The sequence below is a fragment of the Hesperophylax consimilis genome, chromosome 11, assembly GCF_061612785.1.
Source record: "Hesperophylax consimilis isolate HC1 chromosome 11, BYU_Hcon_1.0, whole genome shotgun sequence".
In the NCBI taxonomy this organism is placed as follows: Eukaryota; Metazoa; Arthropoda; class Insecta; order Trichoptera; family Limnephilidae; genus Hesperophylax; species Hesperophylax consimilis.
Window position 1 is genome coordinate 14,335,860 of NC_142846.1, and position 27,346 is coordinate 14,363,205.

The 27,346-nt window shown below is 33.6% G+C and overlaps 1 protein-coding gene across 7 annotated transcripts in view; it reads left to right on the top strand.

Moving 5' to 3' along the window:
• Liprin-alpha (PTPRF interacting protein alpha) overlaps positions 1 to 27,346 on the top strand; it is a 466,267-nt gene that overhangs the window by 412,892 nt on the left and 26,029 nt on the right. For 3 of the 7 annotated variants that reach the window (XM_089637313.1, XM_089637316.1, XM_089637314.1), the window contains exons 4-12: positions 12,465 to 12,539; positions 14,816 to 14,977; positions 18,863 to 18,955; positions 19,571 to 19,858; positions 20,361 to 20,501; positions 21,598 to 21,767; positions 23,964 to 24,270; positions 26,384 to 26,500; positions 27,148 to 27,336. In XM_089637313.1, the coding sequence (XP_089493439.1) occupies positions 12,465 to 12,539; positions 14,816 to 14,977; positions 18,863 to 18,955; positions 19,571 to 19,858; positions 20,361 to 20,501; positions 21,598 to 21,767; positions 23,964 to 24,270; positions 26,384 to 26,500; positions 27,148 to 27,336 (1,542 nt within the window). The remainder of the gene's footprint in view (positions 1 to 12,464; positions 12,540 to 14,815; positions 14,978 to 18,862; positions 18,956 to 19,570; positions 19,859 to 20,360; positions 20,502 to 21,597; positions 21,768 to 23,963; positions 24,271 to 26,383; positions 26,501 to 27,147; positions 27,337 to 27,346) is intronic. The other 4 variants (XM_089637315.1, XM_089637320.1, XM_089637319.1 and 1 more) reach the window with 3 other exon arrangements.

Below are 27,346 nucleotides of genomic sequence, written 5' to 3' on the forward strand. Positions count from 1 at the left end.
TACACTGCCAGAATTAGCTACACACGGACGCTATTACACCTATTGGAATTACACACTCCAAAGTCATTTTTTATATTGACACCCGTCCGTGGGTAAAGTGAGCTAACTTCGGAAGGTTATTTTTCCATAGAAGAATATTTATTTTCCTTTTCAAACCATTCACCTTTTTTACCTAGAAACTTCCTTAAAACATATATGTCGGCATTTGTAAAAAAATCGGGTATTTAAGTGAGAAGGTGAACATTCGTAAAAAAATACTGAAATTCCTTATTGTTATTTTCATATTGTAATTAATATATGTAGATGTTCCGAAAAATCAATGTTATTTTTTTTCCACCAATGAAATTTATTTAGCACACACTTAAACTTTAATTTATTAAAATTTACAAAAATATTTTTTGAATCCAGTAGGTAGGTGTTATCAACGTCCGGGTAAATTCGTCCGTTTGCAGATCCGTCCGCGTGTAATTGTGATAAATGTAATATTGGTACATGAATTTCACGCCTGTGTAATTTCGTCCTGACATCGGGGAATACATTGATCCCGACCAATGAACGTAATCTGTTTTATGTATAGATAATTTGTATATTAGGGTGCGCCCGCTGTCGCTATCAAACAAAACACTTCACGGAAATAAAAATGAAAGTAAAATATTTGTAAATTTATCAAATAATATAATATGTAGGTATTTGGTTACTTTCAATTTAAATATATTTTAACGTAAGACTACATTAATTTCGTGAGCTTTTAAGCAATCTTATACCTACTCAAACCATAGAGCACAAAATCATTTTTTGACGCAGCAAAAGCCCTCTAATAGTGAGTTCTCGTATCGTAAAATTTGCCCATAACCATCTTACTGTCAAAAAAGGTTCCATTTTCTTTGTTCCATTTTTCTCGACTGAAACCGGTTAGTAAAAATAGTGTTTTATTTAAAAAAGGAATTACTGCTGTCGTCGTGTGAATACTTCTGTTTGAAACCGTTATTTAGTTCGATATTTTTGCATTTAGATGAGATCCAATCCGCAAGCTTCTAAATAAAATGTCAGTGGCTTCAATATTCCGAACCAATTCGCATAATTAATCCTCTTCTAAAAGGATTTTCAATTCTGTGGTCTACGATCTACGTCATCTACGAGATTCCCCGCCGTTATCATACTACATACAATTCAACACGAGAACTGAGAACTTCACAAATGACATAAGCGTTAGAATTATTTCCACTGCAGCGCCTTAATTACACCCATAGTCCTTTGTAATGTGGAAATTTACGACAAAGACCCCGGGGACTTTGAATCACATTCTGAACGACTTATAACTTCTGTGACCCTCGTGGATAACTTGGAATAATCATATTTAAACTCAATCAATTTGATCTGGCATCGCTGAGAACTTAGATAAATTTCTAGTGTCATCCTTGGAACATGCGGCTTATGTTGCTTTTTCAAAAAGGGTTATATCTCAAAATGGCCGCAACATTTTTCTGAATAACCTTAACCTACCAAACAAAATTACCATAATCCTAACAGCAAAAGTACTCACAAAATCCATGTATCACGCTGTAAGATGAAATGGTCGCAGTCCAGTCTGCTTTAGTCAAGTCGCTTGGAAGAAACCCAAAGATTGGCATGAACATTGATGCATAAACTCATATTAGTTCTGTTAACAGAGACATCGCGGACATGCTCTGGTGGAATAAAAAAGGTACTTATCAAACACGGCTACCATCCTGACAGGATTGACCGGACCCGGCCCAAATTTACAAACAGACGAAATGCAAAGTGGTTGATTCGAAATAAGACTTCGCTACGCCAATAAATTTATAAATTATAAATAACATTGATATTTGCACCAGAATTAGAACTGTTTTAAGAATAAATTATTATTTTTATTTATTTATTTATCTTAAATAGTACGTACTACGTACAGGGGTTAATACGTGCTAATATAAAAATCACGTAATATGTAGCAACAAAGTTACAAACTAAGTAGGTATAGATTTAAAATTACAAGTTACGAAAATTAAAAAATGCACTTCACATGAATATCTCGTCACTTCTTTCTAAATTTTAATTTTCATCCTCTTTAATGTTGGTCGGTTTTTTTTGCAAGATCTCCACCGCTCTATACAGTAATGCGTTCTATGTCTTTTACTTATTTCGAAAGGGAGGTTTTATATATTTTTTTCTTCTTGTAGAATGATTATGTTTGTTGAATCAGCGTAATTATTATTTTTGTTTTACAGCGCCCTTTTCGGTATTTTTCTCCCTAACGGTGCTTTATCAAAATGTCCTCATCACATTGTGGTAACTCATCGTTATTTTTTCTCTGTTTTTTTAAATTATTAAATAACAACATTTTTATGTGAATACTGCACAAGATTCCCAACTGCTCTCAATCATCCGGAGTCAATAAAACTCTGGCATACCCAAGTGGGGCATCTTGTGATGCTGAAGTTAGTAGGGACGGAAGAAGACGGAAAAGAGGAAGGTGATTATACATTTACGGCCTTCCTAAAAAACGTGATGAAAATTTAATTTAATTGATAAACGACTGTGTATGTGAAAACATTACTAATATAAAAAATGACATGAAATAGTCAATGCAAATAAATATATTCATTGTTTACACAGCCAAAGAGGGTTGTGTATCTATTGTACAGGGTTTTCCAATAAGAGGTGTTATTTTGAATAGCCCGCTATTTCGGTAGATGTCACTTTTGAAGCTGTCATTTTTTGACATTTGACAAGTAGAAACTACGCCATTAATAAAAATGGAACGATACACGCTTCAACAACGCATTGAAATTATTAAAATTCACTTGAGTGAATCAAATGCAAATCATCTTGAGTGATGAGGCCCATTTCCACCTCGGTGACTTCGTCAACAAGCAAAATTGTCGCATCTGGGGCTCGGAAAACCCAAGAGTTACTGTTGAAAATCCTCTCTTTCCTCAACATGTGACTGTTTGGTGCGGTTTATGGTCCGGCGGAGTCATTAGACCTTACTATTTCGAAAACGAGGCTGGAGCAACAGTTACGGTGAATGGATTGCGCTATCGAGAGATTATTAGATAATGATTTTTTATGGCCGGAATTGGATGGTTTTGATCTGGACAACGTTTAATTTCAACAAGACGGCGCTACGTGCCACACAAGCAACGAAACCATTGATCTTTTACGATTGAATATCAAAATAACACCTCTTATTGGAAAACCCTGTATAAACTTGAAATTTCTCATATATATACTTATATCATATTACTTATAATATTTCCAAGGTGTTTTAAATGTGCTATATATATGTATATTTCTTATTTTAAGAGATGCCATAAAATAAATAACATATGAAAAAACTAGATAAAATTAGATTATCACTTTTTAATCTCGATTATGCAATCATTATTACTTTTAAACAAATTTTTAATCAAATGATTCCCAAAAATTTCAACTTCAAAAATTGAGATTTTGAAATCATTCTTAGAGTATAATAAACGTTGATTTCTATGATTTATATTTACGTACAAATACATAAAATACATATTTATGTTATTAAAAAAATGTATTTTTCATAGAGTTCTTATTAAATTTACGCGGTAAGAGTCAATTAAAAAATGTCTGAAATTACCTCACTTTTTCAACACGGGAATTTCACGTGTCAGTCATTTAAAGATGTTCTTTATAGTACCAACTGTTATCTAAACTTTTACAGTCTTTATACAATGTGTAACAAAACACCGTTTACCGGTTGTGAAGTGATTCTTTTAGTAAGACTGTCAATATATAATTACATTACCGATGTTACCTAGTAGGTACTCGACTAATAGCAGTATTAATAACTTATATTGTAATATATAGTAATTTAAACTTTTAATAATTAAAATGTTAACTCATTTAGTTTTAAAATGTAAATTCATTTTAGTATACTTAGGGCCAGTTGTTTTACAGAATTTGAACAATTCATCAAATTTAAAAGTTAATTTTTAAAAGTTTTTGTAAAGGTTCCACTTATGGTCTTTTACAATAATATTATTGACCAGCAGTTTCGCATAGCTGAAAAGATAACAAAACTTGAATAGAAAATTCACAGAACTTGAAAAATAACTATTAAATTTCATGAATTATTCAAATTCTGTGAAACAACTGGCCCTTTGGTATAATAAGATGCTATAAAGTTTTTTTATCAAAATATTAATAAGTATTATCTCGTTAAACTACAATAAAGCAGTTTGTCAACAGGATGTATATACATGTTCAATTAACTTACATAATATTGTTACTAATTACAAAATATTCAGATTATTACTATTGACACACATAATCTAAAATAACCCTAATGAATAACAACTATTGATAGATAGTGATGACTAGTATAAAGTAGATAGATATTTTGATGAATCTTATTTAGTAACTTTAAGTTAGTACAATGCAAAACCAGTCATCCCCTATTCTATGACCAGTAACTGTTTTATTATTTTTAACTAGGCAGGGGTGAAAGTTCGAATCGAGTCTCTTACGATAGCTTAACTTGGTAGCTTTTGTGGAGTTAATAGGATTACTTGGTTCACTTTGTGTATTGAATCAAAGGCGCATAAACGAATAAAACAAAAGTGCTAAGAAAGATTTTATCGTAGATTTATTAAAATTAACTATTATTTACGTCAGCAATATTACCTTTTATTGACTCATTATTTCATTCTCCTTCAAAAAAGGTTTATTAAAATTTAATGAGGTTCAAGCTTAAATAAATAAGTCTTAAATAACTAGGAACTTGATGGAGCTGATTGGAAATGATTTTTTTTTATTTTTGAGCGATGTGCTAATTTATTAAAAATCTCTAATTTTTTTGGTAATCCGGTTCAAAACGAGATTGCAGACCGTTTCCTGATAATCTTATGGTAAATTCCCAATATATCAGAACACGTGTTCATGCACTTATAATATATATATATATTTTTTTTATTAATATCAATAGAAAAATTTGTACATTATGTAGGTTTAAAGTATAATATAAGTATATTTTTTGTATTTTTTCACAGTCCTCCTCACTAGGGTTTCCTGTTCTGAGGCGGCCTGTAGTTTTTCTTAAATTTTTGTATTTAGTTTTGAATTGTCTTTACATTGTCTTCATAATGTTTGTAAGTTGATTATTACTTTGATCTCTAAGCCATGTTTTGACTTTTGTTTTAAATATACTCATTTCGTTTATTTTTTTGGTTTCATTTGGTAGAGCATTGAACAATTTTATAGCATGGAATTTATTATTTCTCTGTCCAAAGGATGTGTCCAAACTGGGAGTAATCAGGATATTTTCGCTTTTTGCCCTGGTTGTGTATTTATGTTGGGCAGTGGAGTATTCGGATATGTTTTTTTTCAGTTTAAATAAAATATTTTTTGAATATAGTTTCTGTACATTGTAAACATTGAAGTTTTTGAATATTTCTTCTGTCGGAGTTCTAAGCGGAACTTTCAGTATAGTCTTTAATACTCCTTTTTGTGCTATATTGAGCCGCTCTGTGTGAGTGCTCAAGGCAGACCCCCATCCAGTTATTCCGTACTCTATTTGTGATTGACACAAAGCATAGTATACTTTTTTAATATCGTTTATATTGAGGATATTGCGAATGTTTCTAAAGAAGTATATGTACCTGGTTAGTTTTTTTGTAATTACATCTATATGTGAGTTCCAACGGAGATTATCATCAATTTCAATTCCAAGATATTTGATGCTTTTGGAGTGTGCTATAGTGGGACAGAGGCATGATAAGCCTTGATTTTTTTGATAAATTCCTTGGCATGAATGTAATTTGAGATTAAGGTCCTCTGACGGCTGCCCTCTGGCTGTTTTAGAAAATGTCAGATATTTTGTTTTATTGACATTAAGCGTCAGGGAGTTTCTTTTAAGCCAGTTTTGCAGGAGACCAAGTCCGTGTTCAGCTTCTTTGTAGGTATTTATCCAATCTTTTTCTTTAAATAAAATTACTGTGTCATCAGCAAAACTAATGATTTTTCCTCTTGTTTCTAGGTTACAGATATCATTAATGTTGATCACAATGACGTTATGTGAAAATATAAGAATTTTAATGTCGGAACACGTCATCATGATAATACATTCGTATTTTACTAAAAGTTTATTAAGAAACCTATCAATTCATTTGTCGAGGGCCTGCAATCCTTTTTTCACCGAATTACGAATAATTTGAAAAATTCTTAATAAATTACCAATATTCAATATTAGTAATTTATCTCCGTGTGCGATGTTTTTGTAGTGTGTTGTGGAAATCAATAAAAAGTGGTATTTGTTTAGTATTATTGTGTGATGTATTTTGAAAATCATAATTGTCTTTAGTGGCCATTCTGTGTATGGCATATCGCCGAATTTGTTTGTTTATTAAACATCCGAATCAATTAAGTCTGTGTGTATGTTCCTACGAGTGCGGGGTTGTTTGGAATTGTACGCTATGGGCTTTATTATTTGTAAGGGCTTGCGGGAATGGGTAAACACATGTGATTCGTAATTCACCCACAGGAAGAGGCCTTGGGGGTGTAATTCGGGGAACTCAATTCAGCTGCGTGTTATATTTAGACAAAAGTTAGCATTTGTACGGTAAATCATACTTTTGGCATAGTCTGACCGTATTTGAATTCTTACGCTACGTTCACACGTCACCGTTCCGAATTCCGTCCTCCATTCCGCCCCATTCACACACGATGAAAGACGAATCGCAAAAAAAAAACGATTCGTCAAAAAACAAATATGGCGAACTAGATCATTAATATTTTTATTTCATTTAGTACAGATTTGAAAAATGTTTTATTTGTCCAACTAGGAGAATTCCCGTTTTAGGAAAGGCAAAATTTATGTAAATTGATATACATATTTTGTACAACTGAAGATAAAAAAAGAAGTGACAGAATAAATAAATTAAAACACAATGAGTTGATGTTTGATTACAAAACTTATTAAAATAAAACATAAATGTATGTGTTTAATAAATAAAGGGTTAAAACATAAATATTTTTTTGTTTTTTGTTTGTATTTATTTTATTTTTTGAAAAGTAAGTGATCACAGTGCATTTAAAGTATTGCACCACTCACTCTGTCGTGCTTTGATAAAAAAACTTAAACTAATAAAAAAATCTCTTAAGAACACATTATAAGACAATCAAATTTAATATTTTCAGAGTTCACTAGTTTCCGTTGCTACTTGAAAATTTCCATCCTATATGTGGCGGAATTGTCACCATGTCATGGTATCTCAGGGATCTTTTTTGTCCACTTCTCATCCTCAAATGTCGCCAAATTAATTTAGTCATTTGGTTTCTGGTCTCACTGCTACGCTGACGATCAGCAGGTTTATTTTTACTGCACTCCAAACGAAGAGAACACAGTCTCAAAATTAACATAAGGGATGTTTAGAAACAATAACTCTTTGGATATCTTCAAACAAGCAGAAGTTGATTCCATCCAAGACTGAGTTTTTTTCTGAGCGGTCACAAACAAACGCCAACATTTCATAGACGTTCTCCAATTTCTGTTTCCGGCAGCGATAGACAGCCTAGGATCCCGCTAAAACAAACCCTACGCCATCGGGTACACCAATGAAACTACTATAATATTATATAGTGAGAGTGGACGTTTAGTAAGCCTTACAAAAGTTGGTCTGCCGGTGAACCTCTTAAAGGATTCCGCGCAGTCATGGAAATAATGAACGAGTTTTTTCGTAAAAATTACGTCATAAGTGCTCAACGGGGATGGTTTCTTACAATAGGAATCGATTAGTAGATTAAAAAAAAGCAGCCGGATTTAAAGTAGCATAAAATTTGGATTTTTTTACGTCATTGAGTACATTAATGAAACTAACGAATAACTGTAGTCTAGATCTTCCCATTGAAGAATTTCTTGGTCTGCCGATCAGCAGCCTGGTAGTTTTTTTTGTACGATTTAATTTAAAAAATATATTTTTTAATATCTTTATTATATACCCAACATTACGCACCACAGATCAAGGGACGTCCTTGGTTTCAGTTTCAGCCGCCGAAAAAGAACGCTGACAGATTGCGGGTCAGAATATCTGGCCTAGAATAGCAGGCTCAGCCCGTCTCGGAGTTTGACGTATGATTCTTCGCCTTGTATCGTGTATCGTCCGTATTGTGTGGAAAAACTCACTAAGCCTCATAGCTTTGTTTGGCGCTAATCTGATGCTACGCCCGCCACTCCGATCGTTGGGCCGATTGTATACAACTTTTCGGCTCTAGCGGGCCTACCAATAATAATTTCAAATGAATAACGAATAAAGGCCGCCCAAATTAGTGCTTATAAGTTAACCGTGAAAAATTGCTAGAAAATCGTTTTTTGATGACCTCAAAATTCTATAGTAATATATGTTTTTTTTTAATACAGCAATAATATATTTTCATGTGACACTCAATAAATTTGTAATGTAAGGTCGTAAGGTGCCCGTTTTATAAAAATAGTTGGTTCAAATACATTTTATACCTTCCTACATTTATATTAACAATCAAACACGATAAATTTCATTGAAACTTCATTTTTCGATGAAATGTGGCTGTGATATCACTTTGCACCCCTTCTAAAATAAAGCAACGTTATCAGTTTTTCACTAACAACTTATGTTAGTTTAGGATAGTTTGGCTTAACGCTAAAATATATGTCTCGTTAACTCTCCAGTTATTTAAATCACTATGATGAGACGTACTTCAAAACTAATAATATTATAATATATACTCAGAAAGTTTTCATGTCAACCTAGATCGCATTTCGAAGGGAGTTGACACTTCACTACGAAGTAATGAATCATTATCGTTTCGAATTTTCAATCAAAACAAAAAGCATCAGTGATGACAGGCGTCATTCTTCGTCTTGCATTCTTATATTAATTAATTTTATTAACATTTCTCCCTGTAAATAGGTTGCGATTATTAATTATCTGTCTAATTGTAAACCTACCATCACATTTTAATTTAATTTCTTAAAAAGGAAAAGCCATTAGGTACATTGCCGGGTTTTAAATAGCCTGACAAAATTTGAATTTTCCCTGCCCCCATCAAAGTGGAAACTGATATGAGGTTAAGCGTAACATAACTTATAATCTTCATGTTCTAATATGACGCTAATTTAATTATTTAAGAAAAAATACTTTTTGAGTATTTTTTTTGGCGGGTAATGTACAACTGTACATTATATGGAATATGAATAAAGAGTTTTGTCCGTATAATAAGTCGATTCTTTAAATAAACTGATACAGATAAATAATTATTGTATTGGTGATTCAATCGAATACTGTATTCGTTTCTTGAAAGAATCGGTTTTTTTTTACGAACATAACTATTTATTCATATTCCGTAACAAACACTCACTGTACATTATATACGTAATACGGATATGAATAAATAGTTTTTCTCGTATAAAATCATAATTCTTCCAAGAAACTAATACAAATTCAATATTGTATTGGTGATTCATTCCAATATTGTTATTTGTATTTGTTTCTTGAAATAGTTATGTTTTTATACGCACAAAACTATTTATTCATATTCCGTCCAGATAAACAATTTATCTTAATAATTTAAAAAAATAAAAAAAAAACAGTTAAATTAGCCCCATTTAAGCACGTGAAGATTATAACTTGGTAAAATGTTGCTTGAGGAATGGAGGATTTTTAGCTAGCTGGGAATTGAACCCGCAACTCAACGTTTTGGACCATTCGGCCACTAACCAAAAATTTAATATTGCCATAATGTATATTTCATTAAAAAAAAACTTATATTTTATCATATCCCTGTTTCTGTTCCGATGTACTTAAGTATATATTTTTTAAATTATCCCTTGTTGATTTTTATTTTTGTGTTCGTGTTCATGTTTGTCGGCGGTGTCGGCACAGGTCAAAGCTCGTTGTACGTACTTGTTTTGCGCGGGTTTTCACGTTTTTTACGTTTTCTGCGATTCCGTCGGCTGTAGCGTGCCTTTGGAGCACTTGAGCGCCGAAACAAAAGCCTTGAAAAGGCTTTTGCGCCCTCCAAGTTTTCAATGAATTTATGCTTTATAAGTTTTCGTTAAGATTGACGTTTTAAATTTTGTTTACGCGTTCGCTTTTTAATGACGAACCCGATGGATGTCTTCGACCCTCCTAAATAATAATTCTACTTTGAATTATTTATGACTAGAAATCAATGTAAAAAATATCCTAAATCAATTCACTGTAATGAGACGCAAATCACCCAATGTGTATAATAATATTGAAAAACATTTTTTATCGAATCACGTTTTCTTTGTTGTGTAAGATTCTCTAGATTTCGTTTCACACTTATTTATGTTGTGTCCGTACAAACAGGTCTCCAACTCGTCTTGGAAGGAGTTTATAAATAATTGGTCCTTTTAGATTAATCAGGGATTTATTAATACTCCGTGTGTTATAATGGTGACTCGATAGTCGACCTAACTAGAAGCTGGCTAATTGGAATCTGAAACAGTAAGTTTCTCTGGGAGCCTTCCCACTGGCCCTGGCGACTACTGGCTACTGGCTCCATCTTGCGGACTTCCACGCAAGCTCTATGCACTGCCATCTGTGCGTGAATCTATGAAGCTCTTACTTCTCAACAATTTACATGGTGTTTTTTTCAATATTGATTGCATTCTAGAGTGTATTATACAGCTCGAATAAATAAAGAGATTAGAGTGAAATATTATCCCTGTTCCGGCTTCCCGCCGCCCGGTACCTTCATTATTTATATCCTATCGAATTACAAAAACAGTGAATAATAAATAATAGGGCTATCTGCTACCTTACCCGTATATTTTTTCTACTTTAAAAAAATATGCATAACGGAATTGAACCCTTTAATTAAGCATCGGAGTCGTACAAAATTTTTAGGTCTAAGTTGTTTTAGAGTGATTCGTATCTACACGTGTTTCCGTTTAGAATATACGATTTGAGAAATTAAATGGAAATTTGTGTTGATTATACGGTGTAAGGAAATTCTAAATACCTGTTATTTTTCGTACTAGAGTTTCCCCCGCGCGTGTTTGGAGAAGGCAAAAATGTTTTCAGATGAAAATAAGATATTTTTCTTCCTTGTCAAATTTCTTAGAAATAGTGATAGACAAAATCGAGATCTCTCGACGTGATTATTTTAAGAATAGAAAATTTTCGAATTCAATACGTACCTGGCTTTTTTCGTACTAGTGTTTTCCCTGCGCGTGTTTGGAGATCTCAAAAATGTCTTCAGAGGAAAAATTATTGATATTTTTCTTCCATGTCGAATTTCTCGGAAATAGTGATGGGCAAAACAAGGATTTCTATTGATAATTTTGACTTTAATTTAATTTTCGTTTGTAATTTATTCGAATGAATTAGTAACTATGTACTCGAAATGTTTTTAATACGAAACATCATTCGTTTCGTATTAAAATCGTACTTATACATCACTAGGTGTTGCCGGCTGCTGTGTTTCGATTGAAATTCACCCAGAATATTTACTGCACGGAAAAAACGTATATAATATATTTTAACGAATGAATTGATAGATTTCCTAGCAAACTATCAGTAAAACACGAATGTATTATGGCTATCTCGGAACACATAAAAATTCTAATATATTCGCATATAGTCATTATATAATAACATGATAAACGCAGCTGCATGAACACGTGTTCCGATATATTTTGAAATTACTAATAGTTTATTAGGAAATGGCCTGCTGTCACCTTTTTAACAGGATTTGAATAAATCAGCAATACTCATTTTTCTCCTTATGTGTGCGTATACAAGTAATACCTCTAAAATACTTCTTTAATCGGGTTTTGTAAATCATGTCTGTAAGTAGTTCGGAAGCATTATTAACATGTTCGTTATATTATTATTTTGTTATTTTTTTACGAACTAAGAATCTTAAAGAATAATAAATCATTATAGTGATGTATTATGCCGTGTTCCGCTACCTCCTTAGTTAGCCAACAGAATTACAGTGTCCCAATAAATACCCCAAAACTCTAAGATGATAGGATTATTTCACAAAATAAAAAATTAAGTTATCAGTTTGGCCGTGAAAATCTTATATCATATCGAATAATAAATCAGTTTATTTTGAAACTAAATATTTTATTATACATGAATGTTGTAATATTTATTTTAAATTAGTGTTCTGAAGATGTTATTATAGGAACGATAAAAAAAAATAAAAAATTATTTGAATCATTAAGTAATAGTCAAGAGAATTATTTATCATTATTATGAACTTTCAGAATAATAGGAGTATTCACAATCATTTTTTGTGGTGACTTTGACGTAAATACAATTATTGTAATTTTTTCATTTTATGTATTTTTATTTCTGTCCGTGAATGTTATTTGTATGCGATTTTTTTTAATTTCTGTGCAATTCTCCAACAATATAATAACTATTTTATTCTGTTTCGCTCAATAATTTGTGTATATTTTTCAGGTTCGAGAGAGACTACGAGTGGCATTAGAACGAAATACTAGCTTAGAAGAAGAATTAGCACTTACCAAAGAAGAAGTAAGTAATCAGCCGTATTTACACTTACAAACTGTTTTTTTTTCATATTATTTCGTTTAATTTATTTTAAACTGCTTAGTTATGTACTGCTCTGAGTGTTATGTTTTAGGTGGCATTTGTAAAATAAGGTCACTGATTATTAAAATAAAAATTGTATTTCAGAACATCATTCAATAACATTTTAGATTATTATTTTTTTTTAGGAAACAAACAGTCATTTATATATTTAGCATAAACAGAAATTATTTACAATATTAGACCAATAATGTTCCATTAATTCTAGTTGTTGATTCAATATTTGCACCTATACAATATATTTATAAATATCTTAGAAATAAAAAGAATAAACATTATAAGGAATTACAAAATGTTATAAAAACAATGAAAGACAGTTAGCAGTAATATAGTTTTCGCATGATTATAATAAAAACAATAAATTAAACTAAGATGATAGGATTATTTCACAAAATAAAAAATTAAGTTATCAGTTTGGTAAGTTGCATTTTATATGTTCTCAAGTTACACTTGAAAATGTCTACATCTCGTAAGGCATTGTGAGTTTTTGTTATTGTTATATAATTTTTTTTTTGTGGTATAGATAAAAATGTGAATGTTTGTTTGTTCAAAATCTTAAATCTCCGAAAGTTCCTATTGCTTTGAAATTTTGACACCATGTTCCATTCAAATACGCATGTGTTTTTATATATAGATGTCACCTGTGACAGGTAAAAACATGCTTTTTATGAAAAACAGCGCCATTTGGACATTAAACCAAAACGCACTATTGTTTCTCTATCTGCGCAGACAGACTGAGCCACAGCAACGCGTGGCGGGGTACAGCTAGTTTATTTATATATATTAGACGTCAATTGGCCAATATGGGCTTTTACAAACATGTACATATTAATTCAGTAAAACAGTAATCAAAAGTAAAATTTTCTTTTATAATTATATAGAACCCTTGCAGAAGAAAAGTATTATGCTAACCTTTATTGTAATTATTACTTAGATATGTTATTATTGCCTTCTTGTATCCATGTTCATATCAACAATATAACACATATAACACATCTACAATTACTACCAAAGTGTTGGCAACTGCGTGCAATCTAGGTACAAGTGAATATCTAAATGACTCAGTCCTGATATTATTGTTGCAAATAAAAATAATTTTTGATCGAGTAGTTCTATTTGGTATGTATGCTGTACCCATAAATAGTTGCCTTAAGCTGGGTCCAGACATGTTCTTTTCTCCGTACCGTACCTCCGTTTCGTATCAGCGTCGCGATTAAGAACGCTAGTTTGGACGCCCGTTCGGTACGGTACGGTGGTACGGCGTCTCGATACGGATAGAGGTACGCTCCGATCCATCGCGAGTCGGTTTTTCGACCCGTTCAAAGGCGATACGGTACGGGTCTGCGCCAGTCTGGACGTGTTCGCGGCGTCTCACATCTTTCTCTGTTTTTGAACAATTCTAACTCCCACCAACGTCGCCTTTTTTGTTTTTTTTTTCGTTATATTATTGTGAATAACAATGAAGGACGCGCAAGCAATCGTCAAATTCTCAAACACTTCCGCAGTCGACGACATGGTGGGAGGAAATGAACACGCGATGATCGCAGCGACATTACGGAGATACGGGCTCTTGATCGCGACGCGGATACGAAACGGAGGTACGGTACGGACAAAAGATGATGCGTCCAGAGTTTTTGGATCGCGACGCTGGTACGAAACAGAGGTACGGTACGGACAAAAGAACATGTCTGGACCCAGCTTTAGACTCTAGGGCAACTCTTTTATGTCACCATTCAAGACATCAAAGTTAAATTTGTAATTTTTCTATTATGCATTTATGCAGTTTTTCACCCAGGGTCCGTGCAAATTTGACTACAAGAAGGGGTTCGTGGGCCAGAGAGTTTGGGAACCACTGCCCTAGAGTGTTAAAAAATTATACATTTATAAAAAAAAATTGTAGTCAATTTTTTTATTTTCCTTTTCCATTATTTTTCAACTCAGTGACAGAATAATATTTTGATATTTTTATTAAAATAATTAGTTTTGCATTTGTTTTAATAAATGACGTGATAAACATAGAAAATAATATGAATATTTTATTGAAGTTAAAAACAGTTGTTTTTGAGGTTTACAACTCATTTTTCAATTTTCTAATAAATTATTTTTTACGCATTTCCATAAGTGTATTTATTCGGAATTGTATGTGTCTATGGGTGTATATTTATCATTATAACTCACCGTGTATGTTACCGCATTTCCAGCTGCAACAGTACAAGACTGGCGGACTAGTCCCGAACAACTCGTCGGACGGGCCCGACCACGCCGGAGGTCTCTCCCCCCGCCCCAAGGAGAATGGCCAGCCCGGTTCCACTTCCCCTGCCTCCTCGGACAATGCCAACGGGGAACATTACGCACCCACCAAGGTATCAACTAAACTCCCAACAGTGTCGGAGCAATTATTTAAGAAATACTTTTGGCACTATAGATATCACTGAAGAGATAAACTAATAGAAGTGTGTTAGCTATAAACCATAAGTTTGTTTTCAGTAGGGCAGTCCTGCATTGAAATGTCACATGTGAACATCGAAATTGTGGGCGTGTCTTAATTATTAATAATCAATTTTATGTTATTGATATATCTGGGGTCTAATCGAAAGGGCTTATACAGGGTATCCAGGGGTAAAATGCAATAACTTTGTGAGGTTAGGAGTAAAAAAGAAATACCTACTAAAAATTCTTAGTGTGAGATACAACTAACTCGATAAATTCGCAGGGAGCTTGCCGAGAGCGAATCAAGGAAATGTAGCATATTTGGTATTGACCTCTATCTATAGAAACTGCATGTAAACAATAACATAAGACCGATAGTTTGACGTTTACAATGTGCTACGTATGTTTAAACCAAATTCAAAAAGAGAACTGCTCTAAAATAACAAATTGTAGTTACACTTTTTGTCACCGGCGCGCTGCTCATGCATTTCAAAATTACGCATAAAATAAACAATTTTAACAGTTAGATAAGTCTCCAACTAAATAAAAACAATGTTAAAAGTAAGTCTTAGGAGAAAACACGCACTGAATAAAGATGTTCTTTTAAAGTAAGTCTTAATAAATACACACTAAATAAAGACACACTACATTAACAATTTTTCATTATACACTACTTAAATGTGGTTAATTAGATTATCAGATCTAGATCTTATCTTTGCGAATGAAATAAAAGTTATTGTCACGACCCATGGCAAATAATGTTATATTTAAATTCAACACTGACTGACGCGGGATGGTAGATTTGGCAACAAAGCAAAATAATAATGCCGGCTGCAAACAGCTGTTACCTGAAAGTAAACCCCCTAGATTTTGGAATTTCAAAAAAACTTATTTATCTTTTTTACTTGTACTATCACCTCCCGAAGTTAGTGCACTTACCCCCGGACTCCCTGTATATTGGCAACATCAGTTTTCTTTTAAGTCAGTATATTATATCACACTTCTAGAGATTATCTCTTCAGGTAACGATTTAGAGCAAACGAGAGATTACGCAAAGTCTTACAGTTAAAAATGATTATTTTTATTTAATATCATTATATAAGATACTAAAGATCGAGAGATCTCTTGGTATGACCCCGAACCTTAGTTCCTGTGCAGCTTTTCTACATTCTAAAGTAAAATATTCTTTGAACAATTCGCAATCTCAAATTTACCAAACATCTCTGAATTGATTGAAGTAGAAATATTAATTTTTCTTGTTCTGAATAAAAGTAATGTTGGAATTTTGATCCGAGACTAGCTTTACTCTTATTAAATTATTGACTTGACAGATGTCGCAAGGTTAAATTAAATCAAATAATGTAATGTCAGAACTGTCCTTTATATTTGCAATTTGTTGAATTAAATTATTTGATGTTTGTAAATACATATTCATTTTTGTAAGCAACTTTATTCAATTTGATTATTTGACTTTATGTCTTCTCCATTGCTCTGATCACAATTATTTCCACATTTTAATACAACATTAATACAGCACTTATAACTATAACTGATCACACTAAACACACTACAAGATGGTATTGGTTTCACTGAAGCATTAACATTACAACTACATACTACCTACTACTTTCTGGTACAAAATTGAAACAACAATATTTTTAAGAAGTCCTGTTAACCCCTCAGACCTCTGGTATATTAAACACAATATTTCTTAAATACGCTGCCAGAAGGTGATTTGTGAAGGTGAGCGCCCTTGAGGTGATTTCTCACGAAAACGGCGCTATATAAATTAGCCAAATAAATGGAATATTTCTTAACGTATCCGAAAACAAAAAACTGTTTTTGAAAGGTGGTGAAATGCTTTCAAATTTCACCGTCAGAAATAAACATATAATTTTAGAAATATTAATGCAAACGTAAAAAAAGTTTAAATAATGACACACCTTACATTTTTCATCTAAAAACGTAACTAAAATTATGGTTATTGAAAAAAAACCCACTTTTTATTAAACAAATATATTATAAAAATTACTATCACTTCACTTTTTTGCCGTTTCATATATATGTATATATAAATTTATGTTTCATTGTTTCATTCTTTCGATCGGTCGCTCCGTTGCGACGTGATTTTTTGCATAGGGATACTTGGGGGACTGAGAAGTGACATTTGCTACTTTTCATCCCGGAAAAACATTTCGTTCTCGTGGGAAAATTCTTTGTTCATTCATTTCTCCGTAATAACACGCGAGTGAAACTGCGGGTAAAAGCCAGTAATTATAAAAAATTCCAAATTTTTCAAATTTTTTTTCTCTGATTGCGGTCAGAACCTTTGGTTTCATAGAGGTCTACTTTTTAATTAATCTATAGCTAACTTCTAGATTTGAAAAAAAAAAGTGTAGTGTTTTCTCCTTTTAACACTGTTTAGATCATATTTCTCACTAAGGCAGTAAGGGAGCCCATGTGAGCTGCTCCCAAGATTGAACAAATTAATTCTACGTGTAAAAGCTGTTAATTCACGAAACTGAACAAATTAGCCTGAGGGGTTAACAATGTAAAAAAAAAATTCAGCCATTATTTTTTATATCACGGATTTGACGAGCTCATTGCATTTAATAGCTTTAATTCATTATCAACATTATGTCAAATTATGGGTAAAGGAAAATAATTCACTTTTAATTGCATTATTCTTTGGAATATTCATCCATACATCACTAGGTCACACCACATACATTTTATCATAAGAACCAGAATTATTTCGAAATACATCAACATTTTACTTGTAAATTAAAATTATTTATTAAATCTATCTGAACTTAAAATCACAATCGTTTTTTTAATGTATAAAAGTACTATAATTTTTAAATGTTAACAAATGTGTTATGATTGTTATAAGATGGTCAAAATATCTGAATGAATTAATTTTTTGTTCTGTTGTAAATCTTGCATGTCAATTACTGCTTAGAATTTTACTAGTGTTTTATTTAGTTTTAGTAAGATTTCAAAGTTAATGTTTTTTTGTTTAGTTTTGATTTAAATTTTAGTTTTCCACATCATTTACCCATCATTCCATATTCACAATCAATGGGGAAAAATAGACTTGGTTTGGCAAAATTCCATGATCAATTTTCATCATCACTTCAGAAATATTCATTTTGCCTATTTAAAATTTATTTACCTATAACAGTGTTCTTGAAAGTAACAAAACATAAACTTTTTTTACAAGTTAAAGTAAATGTTTTGTTAAACACTTTGTTCATGATAAATAATATAATAATTATTGTTGGTCGCTTTAGTGATGAAAACTAGCTTTATCTGTCTGTTGCGGCATTTTAATCACCGGCACATTATGCAACCCTAGTTTCCCCAGAAACACCAAACTTGTAAAGTTAATCTCAAAACCTTGCTGAGGTGAATCATTATTTTTCTTTTGTAATCAATGAAGTACATATTTGCAAATATATCCCTTTTACTTAAGTTTTGTATAAAATGCAGCATTGTTTTATCAAGGATAATTCTGTCTGTTATAGATAATGCTTAGGTTTCCTGCTTATCTTAATGCAAATATTAAGGATTGCTGATCAATGTGTTTCCCAAACATTCTGTAAAAATGAGTACCGCGTTTGCATGTTTCAATTGAAACTGTTGTGCGAAACTTTCTAGTGAAAGATTTACCTTTCAGGAAATTGAGGGAATAGTCTTCAGTGATGTAAACACGAATCAGCAAACCTTAATATGTGCATGGTCCATGCGTAGAATGTGGCGTGTGGTGCGTGGTGCATGTGTAACCGTTGATTTCTCTTTCCCGTGACCTTACACAGTCCGATGAGGTATTGGCCACACAGATTAACGGCACTAGCAACCATGCTTCTGAAAAGAAGATATCCGAACTCCAAACCGTCTTAGATAAACAGGTTTGTCCCACTTATCTTGTTTCTACGGCAAATAATCACTAATATTTTCCTTTATTCAAATGATCATCATTGTTGTTTTGGAAATGAACATTTTTGATCATCATAAGGCATCACTGTTTTAATAACACCGCATAACATTAATTATATAACATGTTTATCATTGCATGAAAAATTGTCTTACAAATACAATTCTTTCTCCACCAATCATTTTTATAATATACGTTCAATATGTATCATTGTTTTATCCAAATCAAAATCATATTTAATTCCAGCACGAGATATTTTTACCTAAGCTTTTTAGTAAAATTACATGAAATTGGATAATCATACATCCACTATGAAACTTTATTTCATTTGTATATACTATTCATTTAAAATCACCAGATTACAAATCCCCACATAAAATATTTGTTCCCTTTTTTATTTAAATTGCATGACATAGTTTTAGATGTATACTGTTTTATTTTTTAATGTTAGCCTTTCCATTTGTTTCATAATTTTTTTAAATTTTTGTTAAATCAAAGTGTTACATTTGTATATCTTCACCCTTGCAAATCATTGATGTGACCTTTATTAAGTGTTAGATGAATAATAAATGAATCAATGGTAATACAGTCTGGCGAGCTGAGTTCGTGGCAGCGACGTGTGGCCGAGCTTTCCACAAAGATGGGGGAACTGGAGGACAACCTGAACAAGGCCCAGAGAGAGCTCCTGAAGAGCCAGGACCAGTGCAGCAAGCTCCAGAGAGACTTGAGGGAGAATGTGGCCCAGAAGGGAGACCAGGAGGAGAGGATTGCCACGCTGGAGAAGAGATACCTCAACGCTCAGAGGGAGTCCACTTCGTTGCACGATCTCAACGAGAAACTGGAGCAAGAGTTGCAGCACAAGGTTGAGCAATTAAAGGTAAATATTGACACTTTCTTATGTTTGAAATTTTCGCCTAAGTGGATGTGAATTTTGTTTCCTACTTTGATGATGATCTTTGTTTGGTTTTGTCACAATGATGGACATGCTATTATTGCTATTGCTATTGAGGGAATCAGGGGACAGTCTTTTATCTACAAATTCTTATGTTTGGACTTTTGGCAACAATATAACGATGAGGATACTGTCACTTCTGTGTATTTTAATATTCTGTGACGGACCCTCAGGTACCACAAGGCACTTTGTGACAAAGTGGTTCAACCCTCAGGTTCTCCATCCGTTCACCCAGGCATTGCCAGTTCTATTCTCTGCCGCCTAAATCCTTCATCATAGATCATACAATCCAATATTAAAACATTCATAGATGAAGATTATTCAGTATTGGGTTAGAATGATTAGGTTATCCATAAGTCGGTAGTTTAAATTGCTTTTGAAAGTGAATATTTAATATGAAATAAACCCTTTTAATGTGCTTTTCCAGCTCCAAGAGGAGAAGATCTCGGCCATCGAAGAGAAGCTGGAGCTGTCTGCCCAGAAGCTGGCACAGCTGTCCGCCCTGCCCGAGATGGAAGAGCAGCTGAAGGCGCGCATGGAGGCGCTCAGTCAGGTTGGTGGGAAGCCTGTAGGTCACTGGTCAACGGTCCTTTACTACTTGTAGACTAATCGTAGGATTTATATCACACGCTGGCTGATAGAGTCAGAAGCTGACAGATGTCACAAAGTATACAAGACAAGAACTAATATTCCCAAATGTCTTGTATAAAACTAAAGTAAAATAGCTGAACCTTAATGTGCATACAATACTCTGGGTTTGATTCCCATTGAGATTGATTTCTCTTAAATTAAATTCATTGGCTCTCATAAAAAAACACACACTGGGCCAATACGTACTGTTATATATGCCACTTTTGACTAGATGAACATTCGTCTATCACCCTCATTATGATTCAAATTGAACACATATTTTTATTTTATTTTTCGTATACAAGTTGTCTTCGATCAAAATCCAATAAATTACATTCCCTTCCTTCTGATATAAAATATTTGAAAGTGCTGGAGGAACAGATCATTTGCATATTCTTGATAAGATTTGTTCATCCCTTCATTATAACTGTAACGGTCCAGAATATTAGACACTCTTAGGACGGGTTGTTTCGGAGAATTTGAACAATTCATCACATTTCAACGTTCATTTTCGGGATCTGTGAAAGTCCTATTCAAGTTCTGATATTATATCATTATAGACTAGTTGCTTGAAAAAACTGAAATAAAAACAGAACTTGAAAAAATCCTTCACAGAACTTGAAAATCAACATTGAAATTTGATGAATTGTTCAAATTCTCCGAAACAACCCGTCCTTAGTATTGCCCCGGTGAAATATCACCATTCAGAATCGAAACGTTGCTTGAAACAGTATTAGATCTGAAAAGTCGGGTACTTTCTGACTTTCCTGCTCCCCATATCCTACCCCTCTCTACCCCCTTCAGCCTACTCAAATTGGGGATGTCATGGGCCCACTGGCTCTGGGCAGTTGGGACTCTTTACATATAAATATACGTCACAATTAAGTAATCCATTTGCTAGATTAACTGGCCTTCTGAAGCAATCTGTATGTTTGGAGACATTTTGACTGCAGACAACTTAGTCGCAACCATAAAGTAGCAAGCGTGAATAGCTTTAATAGTTCATACTGTAATGTGTGCCAACTCCCAACCAGGCGCAGGAGAGGCACGGCTCCGCCGAGGACCGCATCCAACGGCTCGAGGCTAACCTGGACGAGAAGAATGCCGAGGTGATGCGCATGAACCAAAGACTGCGGATGAACGAGGAACACAATACCAGACTCTCGGCCACCGTGGATAAACTGCTCTCTGAATCCAACGAGAGGTATTTTATAATTTTATTTTGTTTATAACTTTGTATGCATTCCACCGAGAAAGTGCCGAAAATACAATTTTTCTGTTCAATTTCAAAATGCCAAATTCGGGATACAAACAAAACCTCACATTTGAATGTACTATAATTTTTATTAAAATCGATTTTACTCAGTGCAGTAATGGAAAGTTTTAGCTTTATAATATGAAATTTCTACACTTTCTTGACGGACTATTAATAATGTGTGTAAATCTAAGTTATTCCTATAGCGCTGTAGGACAAACAATGGCTGATTTAATTCAGAATTTCAACAAGATTGGTTTTGATTTTGTGCAGGAGTTTTAAAGAGTATGTTTGTGAGATACAGTGAAACTGTCTTCTAAGGTTTTGAAGGGATAAGTAATAAAACCTCTTTGTGAGAAAATTTATGATGTGCTTTTCAAATTAGGCCATTTAAAAATTTATAAAAAATTGAAGCTAACTGAAAAATTATTTAAAAATAATGGGTATAACTTCTGCTGTGGAAAACTAATGTATATGTTTTACAGTATACGCCAATGCATTAACAACTCAGAATTGAAACGTTGCTCCAAATGGCTTTAGCCGTGTTTAGTGACTAGATCTGAATAGCCAGGTACTTACCCCACCTTCCTCTTTCCCTTCCCCACTTACCTTCAGCCTCACAACATCCCCCAATTGGGGATGCCATAGTCTCACTGGCTCCAGACGGGAGCAGTTGGGACTCTTGTGAGGTATTCACTATAAAAAAAAAAACTCGCTGCATGAACATTATCTCACATTAAAATGATAATTGCACAATATGACCATACAATTTGTCATTTGCTGGCGCCTAAACTTTCCAATTCGTAACATCTTCCCGCATGACGGTACCTGTTACCAGCAAATTCAAAATATTATTTTAACTTCCGCTCTTTATTTTTATCGTCAAACAGACATCAAAAAATCTTCACAAATTTTTCGTTCAATGTTGAATATTGTTCTTTGTACACAATTCAACATGAATGAACACAGTACCTTTGTTTTGTTAAACATATTAATTTAATTTGTTAGTGAAAAAACACTGTTATTATAGGTAATGATCATAGACTAAATTAGACTAGACATGGCATATTCATTTAAAAATAACCCCGACACAATTTTGGTTTGGTTCACGTGCACATTTATGAAAAGGCCCACGCATTATGACGCAATGCGAAATGGGCACTGTGCATTGCGTTTTACCTTTTGTTGGTCTATTTTGCTTCTCAGCTATGCTGGGCAAGTTCATTTTTTCAATCACAAAAATAACCGAGTTCCAAATATTCAAATTTGAATTATGTCCATATTACAACACCTCTGACAACAAATTCTCCGTGGTTTCGCTTACGAGTTTGAACGCTTGTACAAGGAGTTTAAACAGAGTTGGGTTGTTAAGTTCATCTCCATATTTGTGACGTACGCTACGTGGCGTTATTTTTAAAATGAATTTAACTAGACAGGGCTAATCTAGTATAATACATCAATGGTAATGATAATAAAAAGATTTTTTCAAATTTTTCCGTGCATTTTATTTTAGATATATTTTTTTTAAATATTGCAACATTCATGCATGATGAACAGATCCCACATCCCTGAACTCTAAAATAAGGAAAAATAAATGAAAAATAAAAATTCTTAATCTTATTCGAGGTTAAGAATTTTGAAACTCACATTATGTGTTTATGCACTAAACTATTTGCGTATATATATGTTTTTATGGGCAATTTTCGAAAATTGCTGTATTTTTTTTTCTACATTCGCTCCACACAGGAGGCCCGAGGAAAATAATTTTCTCGGGTTTATGTCATCTTTCGGATGATGTGTGCAAGGACTTTTTAAGGAAAGGAAGGAGAGGAAGTTCTGGGAAGAAAAGAGGCTTGAGGGGTGGATAGGAATCTGAAGGACAGACACATCTGCCGCCAAGACCTAGACAAACATCACCCCATAAACCGGGCACCCCTGCTAAGTCACCAAATCTAAGTGACCTTGGCAGAGGTGTTGGATAACCCCCTCCTAAAATGTGAATGAGTGTGTACTTTATTCAAATAGTGTGTATAATCTACATTATTTTATTTGCATAATTGTGTCCGAGCTGAGGGGTTTTGCCAATAAGAATATACTAATTTATATTACTACATTGAATATTTAAATGATACCTTTTCTGTACAGGTTGCAAGTCCATCTCAAGGAGCGCATGCACGCCCTGGAAGAAAAGAATGTACTCTCGCAAGAGTTAGAACGCTGCCGCAAGACTGCAGAGGAACTACAAATGGAGAAAACTGACGTATCCAAAGAACTGGGCAAGGCGCGGCTGGATGCAGAGGCCGCTCGCAGGGCATTACTACAGCAGGAGATAGCCTTCAATATCCAGCAGACTGACGCACTCACGAGGTCGCTTTCTCCCGGCGGTAACAGGGACCAGCCCTTCTCAAGGAGTACTAGTCATACAAGCTTTGATACACGCCATCAAAGCAAGGTACGCTTCCTACCTTTATTTCATTATCTTCAACCTGCATATCATAATGTGTGAATTGGAGCCTACCATTTCAATTTTTCTTAACACGTTGACAGACACTCACCAGAAAACAGAAGTTTGTGATACGGCACATTCTATCATATATCTTTCAAGTCAATGAAAATTAGTAATAAAAAAATTATCATCTTTGGTTGACACTATCAAGTATAGAAGAGTTCGCTTTGTAAAACAAATAAATAGGCTACATACTTCTGCAATACAAAACTTGACTTCCCAGTCTTTTGTGTCTTATTATTTTCTTGAGAAAAATTGTAAATGTACGTTGTGTCATATCACATCTCCTCTAAAATGACGTCAATAGACGTTGTGTCCGTGAATGTGTTAAATAAATTATTTGTACTTACATGATACAGTGGCAGATTGAAATACTTTGCTTAAAATCAATCAACTTGTTAACTCTTTCTGGGCTACGATTTCAACACAGTTTATGGCGAAATACATGCCCCGTGCATTAACGTCTCAACATGTGAGACGGCACCATATTACAAAATTTCACCTGCGGTATGTATTTAAATATATCAAAAGCTGTGCTGAATATTTAGAATCCCACAGTGAGTTTATCGACTCTTGGGAATACAATACACTATGCATACCAGAACATGTTAACACCCTTATAAGTTTAATAACTGGAAATTTCAGCAAAATTTTGTTTCATGTAATTAACACTCGCGTTTACTGGATGTGGGAGATCTTAATTAAATGATGAGGCATAAAATATTCTGTTTTCCATTGATAAACGTTTCCACTTTCAGCCATATTTGTTAGATAGTTTAGGTATGTCTATTTCTGTTAAAATTGATATTTTATAATTTTTTCTCATTCAAATATTTTTCATATGAATCTGTATATACTTTATGGGATTTTATTATCTGATAGTATTATTTTCTTACTGATTGTACAGTTTAGGATTGTCGTAAACGGAAGTGGCACCCTCTGTTATTTTTAAAGAGAACTATTGGAAGTTTTCAAACCGCAGCGGGGGTTTTTTTATCTGCTAGTAATTAATAATTATTGAAAATTTAATTTCTCGTATTAACTTATTGGTGATTATCATTTTGGTGCACATTCATGACAAAAAAATCATTTCATTCATTTTTTTATTAAATTATAAAAATTCTTATAAATTGTGTTAAATAATTGAATGGTGGAGGATTGTCTCATATCAAATAATTACACTCTTCATTTTTCTTTTCACAATTTTATTATTCACTACCATGTTCATTGGGACAAAAGAATGTAGCTCCATTGTAATCTCTCCCTCTCTGCCTTCCTCTAAAATGAAGCATAAAACAGAAAGAGAGGATTCGTTTTTAGAAAAGAGACAGTAAAAGTGTGTTTGTTCCTAAAGAAGGAAAATAAACTTAAATTTAGGAAATTGAAGTGTAACTTATAGATTTAATTTTTTTTAAATTTTCATTTCTTTTCTTAATATTTTGGGAATCTTTTTTCCTTCTTCTTTTCTTGGAACAAAACAGGTTTTACAGCCTCTAAGTACTGCACACCACTGGGAGCACCTGTTCAAATGTATTACTCTGCCAGTGAGAGTTTTATTGTACCTACTCTTGCAGTTCCACGCACATTGTTTATAGAGATGGTCGGTATCTGAAATGGGCTGCCACAGCGGTTCCAGTTACTGGAGACCATTGTGAAACCGATTCTTTATTCAGTTTCTTTTGGAACCTGTTCACAAAAGGAGGATTCAAAATAATTTTTTTCCAAACGGAACTTGTTTCACAAGAATCTTATTCTTATTCAAAATGAACTGGTTCCAAAAGGAACTTGTTCCAAAATTAACTGGTTCCAAAAGGAACTGGTTTCTTAGATAAAAAATAATATCGACAGTTCCAGAGACAGCAGTCACCGAGACAAAGTAACTGGGACAGGAATATCGACCATCTCTAATAGTTTACACTAATGAAATAGTAGTTGCAACGAAGCAATCGGCGGTAGGCCTATGTAAATATGCCACTTATTCTTTTATGTGGTAACTCTCACATTTCACCCTCCATCTGAACTAACTCTGTGGTTGTTGTGGTTGACTGTTGGCCTGCAGGACGGCTTCATGGGCCGAGGCATGGGCGGGGATGGGGCGGGTGAGTGGGAGAAGCTGCAGCAGGCACACGTCTTGGCCAACGTGCAGCAAGCCTTTGACGTCAGCAGCGACGCTGAGGTTGGTTCAAGCTTATTAAATGGTTACTAACTAATGGTGATTCAGTTTACTAATGATATTTTCATTGCTAATATTTCAATTAGAATATCTTTCCGTTTGAATGAATTCTACTAAATTCTGATAATTTAACTCAACAAAACTCTGGAAACAAAAAGATTCATTACAATCAATTTTATTTTCTACAACACATTACCAAAACCATTTAAATTTGGATTTATGTTTGTTTCTCTAAAATGTCGGTAAAAGGAGAACTTCATTAACGCTTGGTTTGCCATTGTACCACCAGAGTACAGTAGCGCTGTTATCAACGCTGGCGGTAAAAAGTAGAACTCACGTTCGTTCCAACTTTACTCTGGATTCTAACCATCCAATACCCCAAGCAATGTGGGATAAATGGCAGCTAGTTTATGATAAAACTGTCTTTATATCATCATCAAAATCCTTAATAATAATAATAATTTATGTAGCACCATTTTTGTGAAGAATCACCCTTCCATAGAAAGATTGTGGTGACAGCATCTTTAGTTCCGTGTTCTATTTTTTTTTCTTTCATATAACCTTGTATTGTCCTACTATTTATGATAAAACTCTGTTATTTTGAATCATTATCAATATTTATTAATATCATCATCAATATCCTTCCATAGAACGATGATGGTGACAGCATCTTCAGTGCCGTGGCAGAGGCGCTGTCTCCGGGCGGTGGCGGTCATACCGACGCTGCGGCCCTTGCCCTCATGCTGCAGGAGCAACTGGACGCCATTAACAACGAGATCCGCCTCATACAGGAGGAGAAGCAGACCACTGAAGCCAGGGCTGAGGAACTCGAGTCTAGAGTAGGTTTAT